This window comes from Crinia signifera, chromosome 4 (genome assembly GCF_055691185.1).
Source record: "Crinia signifera chromosome 4, ASM5569118v1, whole genome shotgun sequence".
In the NCBI taxonomy this organism is placed as follows: Eukaryota; Metazoa; Chordata; class Amphibia; order Anura; family Myobatrachidae; genus Crinia; species Crinia signifera.
Window position 1 is genome coordinate 288,167,425 of NC_139220.1, and position 20,719 is coordinate 288,188,143.

Sequence of the window (20,719 nt, forward strand, 5' to 3'; positions counted from 1 at the left end):
CAGGGCCCGGACTGGCAGAGTCCACTTCCGGGACCGGACTGGCAGAGTCCCCCTCAGGGACCGGACTGGCAGAGTCCCCCTCAGGGACCGGACTGGCAGAGTCCCCCTCAGGGACCGGACTGACTTGCCCACCTTCTGGGGCGAAACAGACTTGCCCACCTTCTGGGGCGAAACAGACTTGCCCACCTTCTGGGGCGAAACAGACTTGCCCACCTTCTGGGGCGAAACAGACTTGCCCACCTTCTGGGGCAAAACAGACTTGCCCACCTTCTGGGGCAAAACAGACTTGCCCACCTTCTGGGGCAAAACAGACTTGCCCACCTTCTGGGGCAAAACAGACTTGCCCACCTTCTGGGGCGAAACAGACTTTTGGGCCCCCACTCGGGGCTACGGCCTTTGGGCCCCCACTCGGGGCTACGGCCTTTGGGCCCCCACTCGGGGCTACGGCCTTTGGGCCCCCACTCGGGGCTACGGCCTTTGGGCCCCCACTCGGGGCTACGGCCTTTGGGCCCCCACTCGGGGCTACGGCCTTTGGGCCCCCACTCGGGGCTACGGCCTTTGGGCCCCCACTCGGGGCTACGGCCTTTGGGCCCCCACTCGGGGCTACGGCCTTTGGGCCCCCACTCGGGGCTACGGCCTTTGGGCCCCCACTCGGGGCTACGGCCTTCGGGCTGAACACTTTCCGCACGGTTTTTAGGAAACCCGGAAGATCCCTTAGGATGGGATCGTCAGCCTCTATGAGAGGTTTAACCCACTCCAAAGCTCCTCCTCTAAAGCATGATAAGAGATAACGAACAGCAGAAGTAGGAGTTATCTTCATATTATGTGAGAAGTCCATTTTAGCGAGGAATTGCTGAGCAATTGGTCGGAGCTGGGCCAAATCTCCATCGAAGTATGGAGTGTTAGGAGTATCATCAGACATGCCCGGCAGGCCTTGGGCATCAAATTGGCTCGACTGACCTCGAGCACCACAAACTTTCAATGAGCCCCAAGCGCCCTTGCCGCTAGATGAGCCCCCGGCATCGGACTCGCCTAAGGAGACCGGGACTCCTGGATCCACAACCTCAGAGGCAACACCGAGAACCCCAAGATCGGGGAAGATGTCACTAGAAATCCCGGCTGAGACTGATGTCAGGGATTCTTTTTTCGGAGTTATGCCTCCCAAGGCCTCATCAGGAGCAATGACCTCCATAACTCCATGTGGGGTTAAGTTCCCCAAGACCCTCTTAGGGGCGACTGTTTCAAGGACCCCCTCTGGGATTATGCCACTTGAAGCCCCTTTTGAGGGAAAAACCTGAGACTCCTCTACAGGACTTAGCAACTCCAACATTGAAAGAACGTTGAGCTCCCTGACTGGAAGACTAGCATCCAACGTCTTTCTGTCTGGAATCTTTGTGGATGAATTCCACATTCCCGTCTGATTCCGTACCACAACATGGGGCGCTCTAGTCCTAGGACCCCAGTTGTAAGTCGGAGCGCTACGTATGTGGGCGGTGTGGTCAGGTTCCTCCTGCTTAGAGGAGACAGGTATAGATGTAACCTCCTGATACCACTTGGATTGAGGAAAATCCTTCCCGGTACCACCACCAGGTCTGCGCAATTCACAATACTGGAGAAAGTGGCCTGATTCCCCACAATACAGACATAGGTTAAAGTTTTTACGCCGTCGCCGCTCTTCGGGTGTGAGCCTTGGCCTTAAAAAACTTCTATGTCCCTTCTGAATCTCCTGATCTGAAGTTTGACTGACTACCCCCTTAGCCAGGGTCTCCCTAGGAGCTGGTTGAGCCCCAAAAACCTCAGACAGATCCAGGAAAATTTGGGTTAACAGATCTTGCAATTGCAGAAATGACTGCTGTAGACCCTTAACCCGCTCAGGTTTTAATTCTGTAAAGGCCGTATTTAAGGCCAGCAAGGAAGCTTGCAAGGCCTGCATGATAAGTACAGCAATGAAACAAACAGATAAGACCAACTGGGCAAGCTAAATAAAGCAAAACCCTGTAACGGGCAAAATGCGGGAAGAAAAAAAATCTTAATATGAAAAAATCTATAAGTCCCGCAACCAATCAAAAACACCCAAATCACCTTGAAACAAAATTTTATATATGCATGTATACCTATGACTACTGCGAACACATGCATATATCGGTATGGCCAGTGATAATGTTACGGACTTGGGGGTTACCCACCGTGGAAATCCAGAGACAGTACGTGAGGATGCAGGAGGCAGGGAGTTGGAGATCAGGCGTGAGCCCGTAGCCGGGACCGCTGGTTAGAACGGCCACAGCGAAACCCTACACTGACTCTGTTGAGTCCCCCGGGCAGATGGAATACCCCTGCGGTAGTGCTAGGCTTCGCCTGTAGCCGCCGCGTTCGAAGGAGCCGGTTAAGCCTGCTCCGACCCCGATGCAGCCAGGTGTTATGTGGTGACAAGGGGTGAGCGATCGCCAGGGGGTATCTCAAAAGGCAGATCTAACTAACGGGCCTACCTGAAAAAACCCCTGACTAACCGGCACCAGGCCAAGGACGGGACAGCGCGACCGAGTCGCAAACACCAGAACAAAGCAACAATAGGGTGCCACCAAACCAACACACGCCAACATAAAAATAGTACTCTTAAAGTGACGGTACCCCAAAACAGACGTAAACCCACAGTTGTGGGCCTCTCCGAACCACGGAGAGCAGAACCAGGATAATAATGATTATAACTAAGGAGGAAGGGCCGCTTGCCCGTAGGAATAAAGAATAAGGAACCAGGCTCCACTGGAGCACTTACGTGACCGGCCCAAGACTGGACACTGACCGCAGCAATCGGGCGGCTGGATAACGGCTGGACTACGGCTGTACAGTGACCGCAGTGAGACGGCAGCTGGACAATGGCTGCACCACGGCTGGAGGTCCCTGGACTAGGACAGCAAGGGGACAATGATATTTGATCCAGACTGCAGCAGGATAGTACACTTGACTGGACCCAGACAACACAGGACAAGACTGTAAACAGGACCCAGACTGAAGTGAGAAGGACTCCGACAGAATCCAGACTGAATGGAACAGGAGCAGGACCTAGGACCAGAGAGCAGTATATCTGCAGCTACCAGCACAGAAAAACAACAAGCTATCACTGGCAGAGATCCCCAGGAGAGCATGGCTTATAAAGGCCTCAGGTGATTGAAACAGCTGGTGAATCTCCAGGCTGCTCCTGATTAACGAGCTAATAACTCACAGCCTGTGAATGATAGCTCAAAGAACACAGGGCTGTAATGGCAACAGACCTACCACTGGAGGTCACCAGTGAGTCAAAAGCCAAACAGAAACAAAACAGATTGAACCATAAAACCTGGCTCCTGACATCTGATTGATAGAGGTGGCCAGCGTTCTGGAATATGGGGGCTTGTTGCATGGCGAGGACAAAGACTGTGGCCCCTTCAAAGGTTAGGGAGTCTATGATCCGCACAGACAGAGACAGCACTTACTGTATCTCCACAGCTGGTGCCATAGACCTTCAGGCTCCTGTATTATTATGGGCAGAGCAGACCATTCACATTACGAAGCCTTTATGTTAGACATGTCTGCAGTATTATGTAATACTAATAAGCAGTAATAACATATGCGCCTACTCTACCAGCCCCCTGGGAAGGTGGGGAAGCCTTCCACATGGCCCAGACCGCCAAAATCCTTTAGCCCCTCCCAAAGTGCAGATGAGTCTCCTCTCCGGGCTTCTCCTGATGAGGAGAGAAAAAGGAGATAAATAGGAGTAATACGTAATGCTGCCCATACATATGTGAGATGTCGAATGCAATCATTCGATTTCGGCCACATCTGGCTGATAAATCGAATGATTGCATGCATTTTTAAGCTGACATTCGACGTGATGCGCAGGCACACCGTCGAATGTCGCATCGATAGATATTATGAGCTGCACATAATATTTATAGAACTGCATGAGCAATCGCATGTGGTTTTTAACCACATGCGATTGCTCGAATGCAATCAGCGGCGGGTTCGGGGGGGCCGGGATGGGGACCAGAGCGCTGGCAGGGAGCCGGTACCTTAATGCTGGGGACCGGAGGGACTCAGCAGGGGAGGCATGGTGGTTGTGTAGCAGGGAGCGTTTTCATGCGGCAGCGGCAGCAGATGAAAGAGCGTTCTCTCAGCCAATCAGCGGCCGCCTGAATGTGAAGCCGCTGATTGGCTGAGAAAGCGCTCTCTCAGCGGCCTCAGCCAATCAGAGGGCCGTCCCAGTGTTTCAGAGTCAACTGCTGCCGCTGACAAGTCCCACCGCCTGAAAGCTCTACCGCTATGGTCCCCAGCTCCGGTCCCCCCTACACAGCCAACACACCACCCCTCCAGCACCTGATGTCCATCGCAGGATGGCATGCGACATCGGGTGCTGCACTGGGCACCACTTGATGCGATCAGATGCGATTGGCAGCATAAGTGGTTGCTCCAGAAGTGAGGCTACAGTGCAGCTAAGTTCTAAATTCAAATACTGTAGAGGAAAATCACCAACTGGCAGTGAGTCAGTTGACTTGGACACTGAAACGTAGCACTACGACCCCTCTCATGGCTTGCTGCGCTCGTCATGCTTCGGGCACGGTGCCTCGCTACATTCGGCACACTATTTTATTGTCCCACCACACCCTAGTAGATGGCAGGTCATGAATTACCGCCTGTCGGCACATGTCGGCTCAAAAAAATGCGAAAAAACCCCATGTCGACCTTTTGACTGTTGACCTAACCCATGTCGACCTAGACTCAGGTCGACCTTCCTGCATGTTGACCTAGACTCATGTTGACATAATGCATGTCGACCAACATGCTAGTGACCCAATGACCGTATCCCGCTTGGGGTACAGGTTTAAACAGACTGAGTTTAGATAAACTGTTGGGGATAATAAGAAGCTACTGGGAACATGAAGGTATAACAGATTGTACAGCCGTCCTTTGGAATTAATGACATTGAATATTATTCCCCCCACAGCCTGTTTTGTTCTCCCTATTCTGTCCTTGATTCCATGGTCATCCCTGCTTCTCATCAGGCCTATTCTCCCCTCATAGGATCCTCCGCTCGCACCCCCCCGTGCTTCTCGCTGTGGCTCATTCCGTCGCTCGCCATGTCTCTCCCTTTGTGAGGCAGGTGGACTTCGCCATTGACTGGATAGGTGTAGAGGCCGGTAATGAGCTGTACAGGTACAGATACAAGCATGCAGACACACATGTCATGGGGCGGTGGAGTGGTGGTGGTGGGGGAAATGCAGTGTGTCCTGTTTATAGAAGGAGCTAGGCAATGTATATGTGGGTAATCTTTATTCCATTCCGGCCTTATCTTTGTGAATTTTATATAGCTTTTATGTTACTGTAGATATCTTGTGCAGCAATGATATATACACAGGGGTAGCCATGCTCATCGTTGCCACGCCAATCACCATGTGCGACTCCACAGATGATTGGCACGATCCCGTCACCATGCGCGTGCCTCTAATTTGCTCCCATGGCTCATAGAAATGCATTGATTGGAGATATCGCCAAGTGGTGATTTTCATGCTGTGGGTGCGAATTTGGTGAGCCAAACTAGAACGAGCGGTGGCGATCCGGCAACGCTGTAGACGGCTACATCTGTATTAATATACACAAGGGAAAAAAAGAAGCATATATACCCCCACCCTCTTCCCGTACAATGGCACCGCAAACCTGTCACCTGAGAGTAACTTAGATTTGCGAGCGCCGTCGAAATCATTGAATAGTTGGCGTCCATTAAATGATTTCTACCCGGCAAGCAAGCTGTGTAGGAATGTTTATGCAAAACATCCATTCGCATGCGTGTGGGGAATATGCGGTGTACCGGGTGTGTGCGGGGGGGGCGGGGGTTTGGGGGGGCGGCGGCGTTAGGTTGCCTCGCTTAACTGTGAAATCCGCAGGTTTGCAAGTCAACCAGAATGAGGGCTTGTATGTAAGCTTAGGCTCTTTTCCTACCTCTGTTGATTTTAGACATTTGCTCAGGAGTGAATGTTTCTACACCTTATTGGGTCACTTTTGTAATTAGCAATAATCATACAAAGTAGCATGTTCGTATTGACACCACAGACAAATGTGCAATAAATAGGGAACTACATGTAAACCTATTATTTACATACTGTGATGTCTCTCCCTTATACAGAAGCCGTAGCATGCTCTGATCCCTAGTGGTTAAGGAATGACCAACCCCCAATGTTGGTGCACAGTGTGCTGCTTGTTGGCCCATGGCCTTACAGTGCAGAACAGCAACATTCTGCTTACTGTGTACTCAGCGGCAGAACTCTGGGAGGCAATGGAGTCATCTGCCGCCGGGCTCCTGCTATCAAGGGGGCACCTCTTCGCCACTGACAGTTTAAAGCCATTAATTGAAAGCCAATCGCTTCTGTGGCTAAGTTTTGAAATATATATGTGTTCTCTCTCTCTGTATGTATGTATGTGTATATATATATATATATATATATATACAGTATATAATATATATCTGATAACAGACTATATATATTTTGAATAATGGTGCGTGTGTGTGTGTGTGTGTGGGGGGGGGGGGGCACAAATATTCATCTTGCCTCTGGGCAACTGGGACAAACTTCTGCCACTGTGTGTACTGATCACTGTTGGATGCATTTCCCTTACTGCACTTTCTACTGTTGCGGTGTCCTAGTTGCCTGTCTATCCTGTGTCACGTATGGGGAGATCAATCCTTATAACTAGGATAAGTTGAGAAGATGCATGTATCATCCAATCAGCTTCCAGCTATATTTTACATTCTAAAAATGATGGCTACTGTAGAAGCTGAATGCTTGCTATGTGCAGCTTCTCATTTTTTGAAGGTTAGATACATTTCTTCCTTGCTATATTTCTCTATAGTTCTTCCCTATTTATACCTCATTTTCTGCAAGTTTGTATTTCCTGTCCTACTTACCTGGTGCTTAACCACATGTGACGTACCCGCCTTCCATAGAAAGGGGGACCCTTCCGACTGCACATATATTGCCTTGAATGGCCGTCTCCGCTCAGTGATCCAGCACCCGGATGGGAAGAAGGTTGTGGTGGGGGAGCATGGCCGGGGAGAATTGATTGGAATGGTAAGTGGTTGTGATTTCTCTTTATACGATGCCTCTGAATGTGTCTGATACACCTTGCTCTACATTCTGGCACCAGGTGGCTTTATATGTGACGAGGTTAATCAATGACATCTTCCTGTCTCCTAGGAGACATGTACATGGCTGTCAGCAATGTTGGGAGTTGTCTGTGTGATGCGTTTCATGTCTGAGTGTTAGTTTCTGTAATAATAACTGTAAGTCTGTCCATCAGTACTCAGTTATGATTGGCTGCAATTCTACAACCCTATTACTGCAGGTGGAGGCTTTAACGCACCAGCCAAGATCCACATCCGTCCATGCAGTGCGGGACTCTGAGCTGGCCAAAGTCCCCGATGGAGCAATGTCCTACATCAAAAGGAGATACCCACATGTAATTATTTGTCTACCACCTGTACTAACTGCCCATAATGCAGGGTGTCCTATACTTTAATGTGTCTATTCATTAATTATTGGCTACCACGATGACCGCAATGATAATGAATCGGAATTGCTAGCTCCAGTCTATGAGTCTAAGCAGAGCTAAAAATGAATATGCTAAGATGTGTATAGATGACGAGGTTATTATTGGTTGGTGTAGGTGACTATTAGTCTCATTTTCCTACAAAAGGTTATATCCAGCAGCTGGAGATTTCTTCCAAATCTCTGGAACCGCCCCCATTACTACTGGCTCCTGAATGGCTGTGTGAGATGGCTGTCAGTTTTGGAACAGTAGGGACATGGTGGTGCTGCCAATGGTACCACCGAACCATTGGTCAAAGGTCATCTTAATTGGAAGCCAGAGAAATCTACAGCGGGAGAAATATTACCATTATAGGCTCAATACTATATCTCTTTATTATTATTTCTAATCAATTAGCTATGTATTGATTATATTCATTAATCATATCTGCAGGTGGTGACCAGATTAATTCATATTTTAAGCCATAAAATCCTGGGAAACCTACAGCAACCACAAGGAGATGTGACCGGTAAGACGCCTCCAGGCTGCAGTGCCGGCTGCTGTGTGACTGTCAATCACATATGGGTTCGGTTCATTAGGACGATAGTGTACAAGGTTGATATGGGGAAAAAAGGTTAACACAAGGAAATATTGACATGAAAATGGTCGACACATAAAAAGGTCAACGTGATTTTTTTAAAGGATTTTGGGGTGTTAATTTTTATCTGGCAACGCATGGACCCCCCATATAGTGTACCACGTCCCCTTGCATGACTCGCTCCTCTTGCCCTGCTTCGGACACTTTACTCTTCCCAACTGTGCAATAGTCCATGTGGATGGTAAAGAATGAAGAAGTGAAAATCTCACATCAACCATACTCTGTGTTGACCATTATCTTGTGGACATTTGACCATGTCGACCAATAGTGTTCAACATTTTGATTACTTATTACTAGAGACAGGATTATATGCAACATAAAAAGCTTGAAATATGCATGCAAATATGCATGAAAAATACTTAAAATATGCATGAAAAGTGTTAAAATATGCTACATTAAATAATAAAAAAGTAATTTTTAACTTATTTATTTAAAAATCAGCATACAATTAGTTGCAAATAAACTTCAAAAATAGGCCCACAGCACCTGCAGATGTTTAGTGCTGTATACAGGATTTTTTTTCTTCCTGGCTGCTACAGCAGACTGCAGCCTCCTAGGCTCTTCTGGCATCAATTACATGGACCCTCATCTCCAGCGCCGATGGATCAAATGTCAGCATAGCGTGTGAGGGCGGCACAGTGGAAGGCTTCCTCCCTGCGCCGCATACTCACTGTGACATGGCAATTCCTCCACGCCGCGTGATGTCACAACCCTTCTGCCCGCCTCCTCTGCTGCAGAAGTCTCTCTCTTGATGTAAAGTCCCAGGCCAGGGGCAGGCAAAGGTTCAGTAGCTTCGTAATGGCATCCGCCCGACTGACTTTTATCAACATGGATTTGCAGCCTAGAGCATTGTCAGACATAGCGTACATCCAAGGTTCCCCACACCGCGCACATATTGCCCCAGCCTGCACACTCTACCACTACCTGGCCAGCAGCAGCAGGGCAAAGCAGTGCTGTGACTCGCGGGTGGGAAGAGGGCGGAGCCTAAAATATGCACCATCACTATATTTTAGGTAAAATATGCAATAACCAGTGAGAATGGGCAAAATATGCAAATGCATATGCAAATATGCAAATGCATATAATCCTGTCTCTACTTATTACTGTCGACATAAAGGGTCTTGATATATTCACTGGGCTGCGTATCTTCGGAGTCCAGTGATCAGGTAAGCGTCACCTCACCAGAGCGGATCCCAACCCCTGTGCACGGCTGCAAATACATTCACAATTGTGCTCACAGGGGAAAATACATTCGCAATCACTTACAATCTAATGGATTAACAATCCCCACCGTGTTCAGCAGCCAAGACTTTCTTCGTGCTGCGATGGCCGTGGAGAGATGAAGGCCACTGCTGACGTCGGGCCGCGGGCTGCAAATTTTTAGCCCAGCGATCGGGTCTGAATCAGGCCCAAATTCCGGATACTTCATATAGGAGAGCGAGAGACATCTCTATTGGTGAATAGTTATTGCCATAGACAGAAACATATAACACTTGGGGGCAGTTATATAAATCAGGAGCGTGTTTTACCTAATTTGTGCCTCTGGTGTTTCCGTATGGAGGGGGCACCCCCAGCACACTGGCTTCCTCCAAGCAATTCGCTTGCAAGTTTTCGCAGGTACATCGCTATTGTGCGTGCGCTGCGCTTTGTAGTGAATCATTTGCACATTGAGGGTAGCCCCCTGCAAAGCCAGTCGCTGAGCCGCCATCTTCTGGACATGCCAGAGCCCCTGAAATGCTCTGTCACCACACCACAAATGCAGAGTTAATGCCCGGCCACCCCTTGCTGTCTCCATCGCGCTTTAGGCTGCAGTGGCGCAAATCACGGTTTGTGTTTTATGCTAAATTGCAAACCAAGCTGAACTGGGCCCAGTATGGCAGCCAATCACCACTTCATCACTGCGGTGTAACAGAATATGAATGATGTTACTGGCACTTCATAGTCACCACAGATAACTACATCTACCCCACAGACAAGACAGAGGATTAGGTGGATCACCAGAACACAGGTAAGTACATCTTGCATTTATTTCTACTTATCCTTTTCAAAATCCAAAACATAACTTTTGGCTTTAGAGGGCTCATAATTTCATCAATAAAAAAATGACATCGATGAATCCATATTTAATGTTGGGTAAAAAAAAAACATATAGGTCTACTGCATGTTTGTGTAATGTAATGCATCGTGTAATGTAATGCATCGATCACATCCTTCCTGACCAGGGATCACTGGACCCAATCAAGGCTCTGGCTGACTGACTCTATGGTCCTTATTCTGGATCACTCGCAAAGGCAAATTCCTTCTTAAATGGACAAAACCATGTGCACTGCAGGGGGGCAGATGTAACTTGTGCAGAGAGAATAAGAATTGGGTGGGGTGTTACTTCAAAGTGAGATCTATATTGCAGTGTAAAAATAAAGCAGCCAGTATTTACCCTGCACAGAAACAAAATAACCCACCCAAATCTAATTCTCTCTGCGCATGTTACATCTGCCCCACCTGCAGTGCACATGGTTTTGTCCATATGAGAAGGAATTTGCCTTTGTGAGTGAACCAGAATAAGGGCCTACAGCTTACAGAGCTGCATTGTAGAATGATCTCTCCTATGCCTGATGCTCCACTCTTTCCCCACATAGATCCCGTCAGTATGGCCAGCAATCTCTGCACTGTGTGTGTGCTACCTTGCAGTAATAACGTTCCTCTTACTGCATTTACATTGGAGCTTAAGCATGCTATGGACACCATAGGTAAGGTCCTGTCAGGGGTGGTGTTTGCAGGATTACTCCCGTGAGTGGCTGGGGAACAGTTAACAGACTGATGATCTTCCTCTTTCAGGCCCAACACTGGTTCTCACAAGTGACATCATCAGGGCACGGCTTGGAGCCTATGCCTTGGAAAGGTTTGTAAGGCACCTACCTATGCAATGCCCAACATAGGGTAAAGTGCTCTGGTGGGAAAGTGGCTGCTTGGTGCACTACAATCTATATACATTAAAAATTGCTAATGGCTGGGTGGATTCGGTGATCTGCGTGTTGATAGCCATTTCCGTTCTTCTGCAGCACACATGAATGTCAGCTGTCCACCTGGTTGGCCCAACAAGAAGATCTCCATCGCATTGTCCTGTACCAGACTGAGTTCTCGCTCACACCCTGGACCATCCGCTGCATTCGCCAGGCAGATTGCATCTTAGTGGTTGGTCTAGGAGAAGAGGCGCCAACACTGGGAGAGGTGAGAGGAAACCCATAATCCAGCATGTGCTTGAAGCATCGCAAATGGTGCTAATAAATATGTAACTTATTGAAAACAGAGCGACATCATAGCACAGCATAAAAGGTAAAGAAAACCAAACAATGATTATTTACCGTGTCCACTAATACATCAGCAGTAGCTGTCTTTTTGTTCTTCTGTAGAATAACTTGGCCAATATGATATCTGTTTCCACATTTACTATCTCCCGAGACAACTCTGAGTATCCCTCATGTAATTCATAGTAGTATTGGTGTCACGGGTTCCTATTCTCGTTCTACAGATGGAAAAGTTCCTGGAGATATCTCCAGTTCGGGCTTTCAAACAACTTGTCCTGCTCCACCGCATGGATGGTCCTTCCCCATCGGGCACAGTAGAATGGCTTAAGTTGAGGAACTGGATTTCTGGACATTTTCATATTCAAGGTCCAAAGCGGGTGTTCACAAAGAGGCATCCAAGTAAAATGGTACCAGCAGCATAGTGAACAAGCTTTATAAGCATTCAGGATGATATTTTACCATCCATAAACCATTGATGGTAAACTAAGATACCAAAGCTTGATCATCAAACTTAAGGCCAATACACACACTACGATGTCTTCTTAATGATGATGAACGACCCCATTATAAATCACCTCATGAACAACCCAGAACGACTTCGTTCAGGGTCGTTTAGGAGGTGAATCTTTTAACATCGTCTAGTGTTTATGCTGTGAATGACGGATGACTACCAATGATGCGCGTACCCGTGGGTCGTTGAAGACCATAGCCATCGTCAATGCATGCAGGTCAATTTGGCTATGGTCGTTAACATTGTTTGTTTTTTCAATAGAAAAGGTCCTGCATCGTTTGTGGTCGTTTGTCATCCGTCGTGCACCAGCGAGCACCTGCAATGCTAAAGTCGTTCATTTTCACTTCAAGGGTGAAAATGAAAGATGGTAGTTAACGATGAGTCGTTACTGACACATCTTTGTGTGTGTATGGGCTTTTACTGTCTGTGGTTACTTGTATCTACTTTTAGTGAAGAGGTTGTTTGGGTCTGCAGTTATGGCATGTTTGGAAATGAAAGTGACCCACTTAACAAAACCCGATGGATGTTCAAAGCCTTGTACTGCTTAAGGTAGCCATACATCAGAAAGATATTGTACCCAATCATACAATCTCAATTGATTGTTAAGATGGCCATACATCAGAAATATATTGTACCCAATCATACAATCTCAATTGATTGTAAGATGGATTGTATGCAGATTGTGTGCACATCTTGTGTACACAATTAATTTATTTATTTATTAACAGTTTCTTATATAGCGCATACAAATTCCGCAGCGCTTTACAGAGCATAGTTATGACCAAAACACATAACAAATTACAGTACAAGACAGTTTAGGACAAGTATATGGTAAATATGGATAGTTGCATCAGGGGACAGGACACTGAAGCAATCATCAGGGTGGCAGACGTTTATATATTCTAGGAAAGGCACATGAGGAGAGAGGGCCCTGCCATCATCAGATGGATTGTATGACTGATTGTATGATGGATTGTATGCAGATTGTGTGCACATCTTGTGTACACAATCATGCAGCAGATGGATTGTATGACTGATTGTATGATGGATTGTGAGTAGATTGTGTGTCCAAAAACCACCAAGGACTGCCGGGGATTTCAAGGGAAATTGTACACAATCATGAGCGCAATCGATCTTAAGATCGATCTTTCTAATGTATGGCCAGCTTTACTCTGGAGTGTTTGTATCTTAATACATTTTGGAGAAGATTTACACTATCAAGAAGTGAGATTCATGTTATCACTCGTTCTGAATGATAAGATGTGCTTCAGCCAAATCAGCTCCTAACTATCATGTGTTTGAAAAATGACAGTAAGGAACTGATTGACTGGAGCGGTGCTAAATCTGCCCCATAGTTGTATATGCCCATTTTGGTAAAATTATAGATTAAACTGAAATCTGATCTAATTTGTTTTGCTCTTGTGTTTCCCCTTAATGGTTCTTTCTGTTCTTTTCCATGTGACATCCTATATTCTCTGGCTCTCCTCCTGTCTTGGTCACCAGCTTGAGTTCTATTCCAGAGTCCTGCAGAAGACAGCTGACCTTCACAGTGACTTCTCCAGACTTGCCCGGGCTCTGACAGGCAACACCATTGCTCTGGTATTAGGAGGTGGTGGAGCCAGGTGGGTGGAATTACTATGAGTCTTCGTGTATCTAGGATGTTTGTTTAATTTACATTTATACTTTTGTTCTCTTGTGTACAGAGGGTTTGCTCATGTTGGAGTGATTAAAGCCTTGGAGGAGGCAGGGATTCCTGTGGACATGATAGGGGGCACATCTATGGGGGCACTGGTTGGTGGTGTCTACGCTGAGGAACGCAACATCAGCGGAACTAAAGAGAGAACGAATAAATGGGCACAGGTGAGTCTGTGTTCTATGAGGCGGAAGAATCTTGTGTTTCCTGCCTTTTTCCTCAGTTCTTTCTCTACTACTTATCATATTATCATTTCAGTCTTTTTTATGTTTTGTTTCTGTATTTCACTATATTGAATGCTTACCCCTTACCTAAAAATCCATATTACTGTTTCTGTTCATTTCATTGGCTAGTTTTCTCCTTACTCCTAGATGATGTCCTCGCTGATGCGGACAGCTATGGATCTCACCTACCCCATCACATCTCTGTTGTCAGGCTCTGCTTTCAATTCTACTTTGTTCAACCTCTTCGGGCACCGACAAATCCAGGTAAAATAACTGTGACCTTTGTTCTGTTTACTTGTCTCTTCTTATCCCACCTGCTCACATACGCCTCTCCTAGGACCTGTGGCTGCCTTATTTCTGCATCACAACAGATATCAGCGCTTCATCAATGCGCGTCCACAGAGAGGGTGAGATATGGTTTTACATCAGCCAACAGGTCTCATAGGTTGTGCTTCACAGTAACCCTTAGCCTTCTGCAGGTGTCCTGTGGCGTTATGTGCGGGCCAGTACCTCCTACACTCCTTATCTTCCACCACTCTGTGACCCCCATGATGCTCACCTGTTATTGGACGGATGCTATGTCAATAATCTTCCAGGTCAGACAGGAATGGATTGTGCACCCCTCTCTTCCCACAACATGGTCTCCTCACCTCCTATATAAAAAAAATGTAATTTGTACCCCCCTGCTGTGTAATATAGTTTTACCCGATTCGCTACCAACTAAATAAGGGCCCGTATCTTGAGGTCGGAATATTACTTTGACATACCTCTATAGACAGATGTAGATAGGCCACACTTTTGTATGTTCCTTCTTTCTGTTATTCATCCTCTCTGTGTTCTCACCTGTGTCTCCTTCCGACTCCAGCGGATGTGGCCCGCTCTCTGGGAGCCCGCACGGTCCTTGCAGTGGATGTTGGACAGCAGGCCGAATGGGATACATATAACTATGGAGACTGCTTGTCTGGCTGGTGGTTACTGTGGAATCGCCTCAACCCCTGGGGGGTAAAAGTTAAGGTAAACTATTGTAAAGTTTCTATATATTGTTTAAAAGTACAAAATAGAACAGTACATCAAAATCATACAGTCTGAAATGTCATCTCTGTGTATTTTTATTTCTGATCCAGAGAAATGCAATCTATATTTGCCAAATTTTGTTATAAGATATGAGATTTGTCAGGATAACAGAACTACTTTTAGTTTTGGACATTCTAATCTTAAGGGCCCCATACATCAGCAATTAATTGTGACAATTTTCAGATATGGAGATGATTGTCACAATTACTTTTAGATGTGTGGGCTCCCCCTTTTGGCAATCCCAATCAAAATCGCCAATCGATTGCTTAATCAGGTTTTTAAACATGTTTAATAATCTGGTATTATCTGCAGATCTTTTTTATATGTGTGGGCATTCCCAATTCGTCTTCTTCATCTATTTACATTGTGAACAGCAATCGATTGGGCAATTTCCAGATATGAAGATGCAATCTTTAGATGGAAAAATCTGCCGATCATTGAAATAAATCTGTAATGTGTGGGCAAAGTCAGATAGATTGTAAAATCCATTTATCTGGCCAAAAAAACCCTGTATCTGGAAATCCATAAATTGTGATTGCTGATGTATGAGGCCCATTATGGGTTTTATAAGGGTTTTAAATCTGCACTCCAAAATAAAGGGCCGAACTATCCAGCACTGGAGAGTGATAAAGTAGAGAAGCAGCCAATCAACTTCTGTTAAATAGGACAGTCTATGAAATAACAGAAGGTGATTGGTTGCTTTGGGCAACTCCTCTACTTCCTCTCTCGCCAAGGGGCATCTCATAAAGTGTACGCTCATTAACCTTCTGTTTATTATTTGTGTACATGACGATCTGTGTGATATATTAGTGATTTATCAATAAAGGATAATATTAATGATAATTGATCAGTCCTGTCCTCTCTCAGGTCCCTGATATGGCAGAGCTGCAGTCCCGATTGTCATACGTGCCCTGTGTCCGGCAGCTGCAGAGTGTGAAGCTCAGCGGGTACTGTGAGTATCTCTGTCCCCCAGTGCAGCGCTTCAACACTACAGAGTTCCGTCGCTTCCAGGAGGTGTATGTAAGTGCTGTACGCTGATTATAGATGTTGTCACTCTTCTCAGGATGTCCAGCAATGTAATGTTTTGTTTCATTTTTTTTTTTAATAAAGTTTTTTTATTACATTTTTGCATGAACATACAAAGTGCAAGATAGACTCAACAAAATCAAACAGTGTAAAGCTATCCAACATATTATACACATATATAGGGGGAAATTTACTAAAGGAAATTTGTAAAAAAATAGCTGTATTTGTATCCAGAAATACACTTATTTTTGACATTTACTATCCTGAAAATACGGCTATTCGTATTGATAGCACGTCAATACGAATACGAATTGCCTTATTTTCGGGATGTCAAAAATAAGTGTATTTCTGGATACAAATACACCTATTTTTTTTACAAATTTCCTTTAGTAAAATTTCCCCCATAATGTCAAAGAGAAATACAAATACGGATACATATAAAATACCTCTACAACAGGAAGTATCAAACTATCCACCCAGAGGCGCCATCCAGGTTGAACAGGTCATATATATATAAAGAAGAATAAGGATAAGGATCATCCGTGCATTAAAGTGTATATACTGTAGGCTACTAATAATAAGAATAGATGAAATAACCATGCACTGAATCAAGGAATACTGCAGTCTATCAATAAAAGAAAACCCAAACCATACCCCAAAAGCAATTCAACTCCCCAAAACTTCCCAAAATAAACCTCCTCATCACCCCCCACCTTGTATAACCTAACCCCAACTGGATCCCTGAGCCTTGATCCCACTAAAACTATATCTATAAGAGGGAGTAGATTAGTGGCATTTAGCTAAATCCAAACTGAGTCTACATCAGAAATAGGATATAACCTTACAATCTTAGCTAACCTATACCTAAAAACCTAACTTACCCCCACCCACCCAACCCACCCAACCCACCCACCCACCCACCCACCAAACAAATACAAATAGTAGCAGCCACTTCGGCACATAGAAATATTAACCCACACAAAAGTAGAGTACACATATATACTTGTAACTAGGTGATTCATCGCGCCCTACGGGCGCTCTTCACACCGTCGTAAGGGGCTGCGCCCCCTTAATTTGTGAACGTTTGTATATGAGAAATATGGTTAGAATTGTATGAAAGATGCCCTGTATTGCAACTTAGGTGTCCGCGAATCGCGGGAGGGGGGGTCGCGGAGGGTGCCGCGAATTGCAGGAGGGGGGGTCGCGGGGGGTGCCGCGAATTGCAGGAGGGGGGGGTTGTGGGGGGGTGGATGCTGCGAATCGCGGGAGGGATTGCAGAGAATCGCGGGAGGGGGGTCGCGGGGTGGGTTGCTGCAAATCGCGGGAGGGGGGTTACGGGGGCGGGGGTTGCGGCGAATCATGGTAGGGGGGGTCGCGGGGGGTGTGCCGTGAATCACGGGAGGGGGGGTCACGGGGTGGGGTGCCGAGAATCGCTGGGGGCTGTGTGTGTGCCGTGAATCGCGGGAGTGGGGGTTGCGGAGGGGGGGGGGGTGTGACGTGAATCGCCACAAGAAAAAATCAACACAGAAAGGTCAACACATGTAAATGTTGACATAAGTGTGGCACTTCATTGGTGTCCATGTCGACACATGAGAATGAATATGAAAACATTCAAAAAATGAAAAAAAAACTTCAAAAACTCATGTCAACCTTTTTCCATTGTCGACCATAGCCATGTCAGTGTTTTCCATGTGCAATTTAATTCTGGAGCTGCCGCAAATCACGGGGGGTGCCGCGAATTGCGGGAGGGGGGGGGGGGGTCGCGGGGTTGGGTGCCGCGAATCGCGGGAGGGCGGGGTTCACAGGGGTTCCGGTGGGGGGTTGCCGCGAATTGCGGGAGGTGGGGGGTCACGGGGGGGGGGTTGCGAGGGGGTGTGACGCAAATCGCCACAAGAAAAAATCAACACAGAAAGGTCAACACATGTAAATGTTGACATAAGTGTGCCACTTCATTGGTGTCCATGTTGACACATGACAATGAATATGAAAACATTCAAAAAATGAAATAAATCTTCAAAAACTCATGTCAACCTTTTTCATTGTCGACCATAGCCGTGCCAGTGTTTTGCATGTGCCATTTAATCCTGGGGCTGCCGCGAATCGCGGGGGATGCCGCGATTTGCGGGAGGGGGGGTTGCGGGGGGTGGGTGCCGCGAATCGCGGGAGAGCGGGGTTCATGGGGGTTCCGGTGGGGGGTTGCCGCGAATTGCGGGAGGGGGGGGTCGCAGGGGGGTGCCGGGGTGCCGCGAATCGCCGGAGGGGGGGTTGCGGGGGGTGTGACGCGAATCGCCACAAGAAAAAAATCAACACAGAAAGGTCAACACATGTAAATGTTGACATAAGTGTGGCACTTCATTGGTGTCCATGTCGACACATGAGAATGAATATGAAAATATTCAAAAAATGACAAAAAAACTTCAAAAACTCATGTCAACCTTTTTCATTGTCGACCATAGCCATGTCAGTGTTTTCCATGTGCAATTTAATTCTGGAGCTGCCGCGAATCACGGGGGGGTGCCGCGAATTGCAGGAGGGGGGGTCGTGGGGGTGGGTGCCGCGAATCGCGGGAGGGCGGGGTTCACAGGGGTTCCGTGGGGGGTTGCCGCGAACTGCGGGAGGTGGGGGGTCACGGGGGGTGCCGCGAATCGCGGGAGGGGGGGTTGCGGGGGGGTGTGACGCGAATCGCCACAAGAAAAAATCAACACAGAAAGGTCAACACATGTAAATGTTGACATAAGTGTGCCACATCATTGGTGTCCATGTCGACACATGACAATGAATATGAAAAAATTAAAAAAATTAAAAATAAATCTTCAAAAACTCATGTCAACCTTTTTCATTGTCGACCATAGCCATGTCAGTGTTTTGCATGTGCCATTTAATACTGGGGCTGCTGCGAATTGCGGGGGGGGGTGCCGCGAATCGCGGGAGGGGGGTCGCAGGGGGGGTGCCGCCAATCGTGCAAGGGGGGGTCGCGGGGGGGTTCTTTTTGCCGCGAATCGCGGGAGGGAGGTCGCGGGGGGGTGTTTTTTCCGCGAATCGGGGGGGGGGTGTCACGGGGGAGGGTTTGCCGCGATTCGCGGGAGGGGGGGGTCGCGGGGTGGTGGTTATGCCGCGAATTGCGGGAGGGGGGGTCGCGGGGGTGTTTTTGCTGCGAATCGCGGTAGGGGGGGTCGCGGGGGAGCGGGTGTTTTTGCCGCGAATCGCGGGAGGGGGGGGGGGGCGCGGGGGGGGGGAGGTTTTGCCGCAAATCGCGGGAGGGGGGCGCTCACCTGGTGGCTGTGGAGTAGCAGTGCTGGGCAACATGGGAAGGCAGTGGGTGTCTGGCACTGTCTGTGGGCTCACTGGGCTGGTTCTCTGTCACATACCTCCCAACATGACCCTCTCCAGGAGGAACACAATGCTCTGTTTCTAGACTTCCCCTTAATGTATGATTGCCATCACCTGTTTTAAACAGGTTAATTTCTCAGAAAGGTGTTCAGCACAGATGAAGGCAATCACACATTAAGAGGAAAGTCCAGGAACAGAGCGTTATAGACACAGACACCCACTTTGAGTGACAGATGTAGCCAAATATATAGGAGATATGAAGAGAGTAGGATATTAGTTAGCGACATCCATAACCGATTTATATGAAGAAAGGGTACACAATCGGCATGAGGGAGATCAGAGGCACCAATGCAATAGAAATTATTAGTCCGGCCATTCTTCCATGCCACTAAGCGCATATGGTATTAAAGCAGACTGTTCACCAGAAGGAAACGTCCCAGAATAGACAGAGCGATAGGGCCAAGATGATATATGAAATATTAAACAGAAGCAGGGCAGGTCTGAGCACTCAGCAGCAGGTTCAAAGCAGCAATGGAGATCATCCCACAGGGCCTTGATTGAAGATGTAGATTCCTGAGGGCACACGTCCCGGGCACATAGGGGCACAGAAGCCATAGAGGGTGCAGCTGTAAAAATCTCAGGATGTGTAATCTCAGGCACCATTTTGGGCATATCACGGGGAACAGGAGGGAGGGCAATATCTTTACACAAGCCCGAGAGTATGGTGAGAAGCCGAGTCTCAGAGGCCTTAATGGCATCTAGGATCTGATGTAGTGGGTCAACCATCTTATACCCAATATGTGAAAGGGTCAATACAGAGACCGACTCCCAAGTGTGGTTATAATGGAGAAATTGGGGAGGTGGCCAGCGCGCCTCCTGTATTGCAGTACAATAAAGGGTACCTCACTCAGTGTCCCATTGACTAGAGAGGGAGGATCGAGGGGTCAGGGCCCACAGCGGAGATGAGATGAAATGATGCCCGATGCACGTATCTCCACGAGGCAAGATGGCCACTGTCTCTACCCCGCGTCAGCAACAGACAGCGGGACCGTACCTGATTCCGGATAGCAGGAGATGGCCAGCACCGCAGGAGATCAAGAGGGAGGCAGCAGCACAGGATATCTCATATATAGCTGTTCAGATAGGAGAGCGGCTTTACAAAGCTCCGTAGTGCAAGGTTATGCGAGGCAGCAGCAGCAAGATGGCACCGGCACGCGATCACCTCCACACCACCACAGAGCTAATTTTGCAGAGATGGATAGCCGAACCCCGGGTCTGGGATATCAAGAATGTGCCAGGGACGCTCCCCCACCATCCTGTGTAAGCTGGTATGCCGAAGCGGCT

At 47.5% G+C, this 20,719-nt stretch overlaps 1 protein-coding gene across 5 annotated transcripts in view; it reads left to right on the forward strand.

Moving 5' to 3' along the window:
• The window catches only part of LOC146075579 (patatin-like phospholipase domain-containing protein 6), a 48,101-nt gene that overhangs the window by 18,934 nt on the left and 8,448 nt on the right, over positions 1–20,719 (forward strand). For 4 of the 5 annotated variants that reach the window (XM_083184943.1, XM_083184944.1, XM_083184945.1 and 1 more), the window contains exons 18-32: positions 5,056–5,187; positions 6,974–7,097; positions 7,372–7,485; positions 8,008–8,083; positions 10,849–10,959; positions 11,048–11,111; positions 11,272–11,440; positions 11,742–11,924; positions 13,532–13,650; positions 13,732–13,888; positions 14,093–14,209; positions 14,283–14,352; positions 14,425–14,541; positions 14,811–14,959; positions 15,887–16,039. In XM_083184943.1, the coding sequence (XP_083041069.1) occupies positions 5,056–5,187; positions 6,974–7,097; positions 7,372–7,485; positions 8,008–8,083; positions 10,849–10,959; positions 11,048–11,111; positions 11,272–11,440; positions 11,742–11,924; positions 13,532–13,650; positions 13,732–13,888; positions 14,093–14,209; positions 14,283–14,352; positions 14,425–14,541; positions 14,811–14,959; positions 15,887–16,039 (1,855 nt within the window). Of the gene's footprint in view, positions 1–5,055; positions 5,188–6,973; positions 7,098–7,371; positions 7,486–8,007; positions 8,084–10,848; positions 10,960–11,047; positions 11,112–11,271; positions 11,441–11,741; positions 11,925–13,531; positions 13,651–13,731; positions 13,889–14,092; positions 14,210–14,282; positions 14,353–14,414; positions 14,542–14,810; positions 14,960–15,886; positions 16,040–20,719 lie in introns of those variants that run through there. The other variant, XR_014473595.1, reaches the window with a different exon arrangement.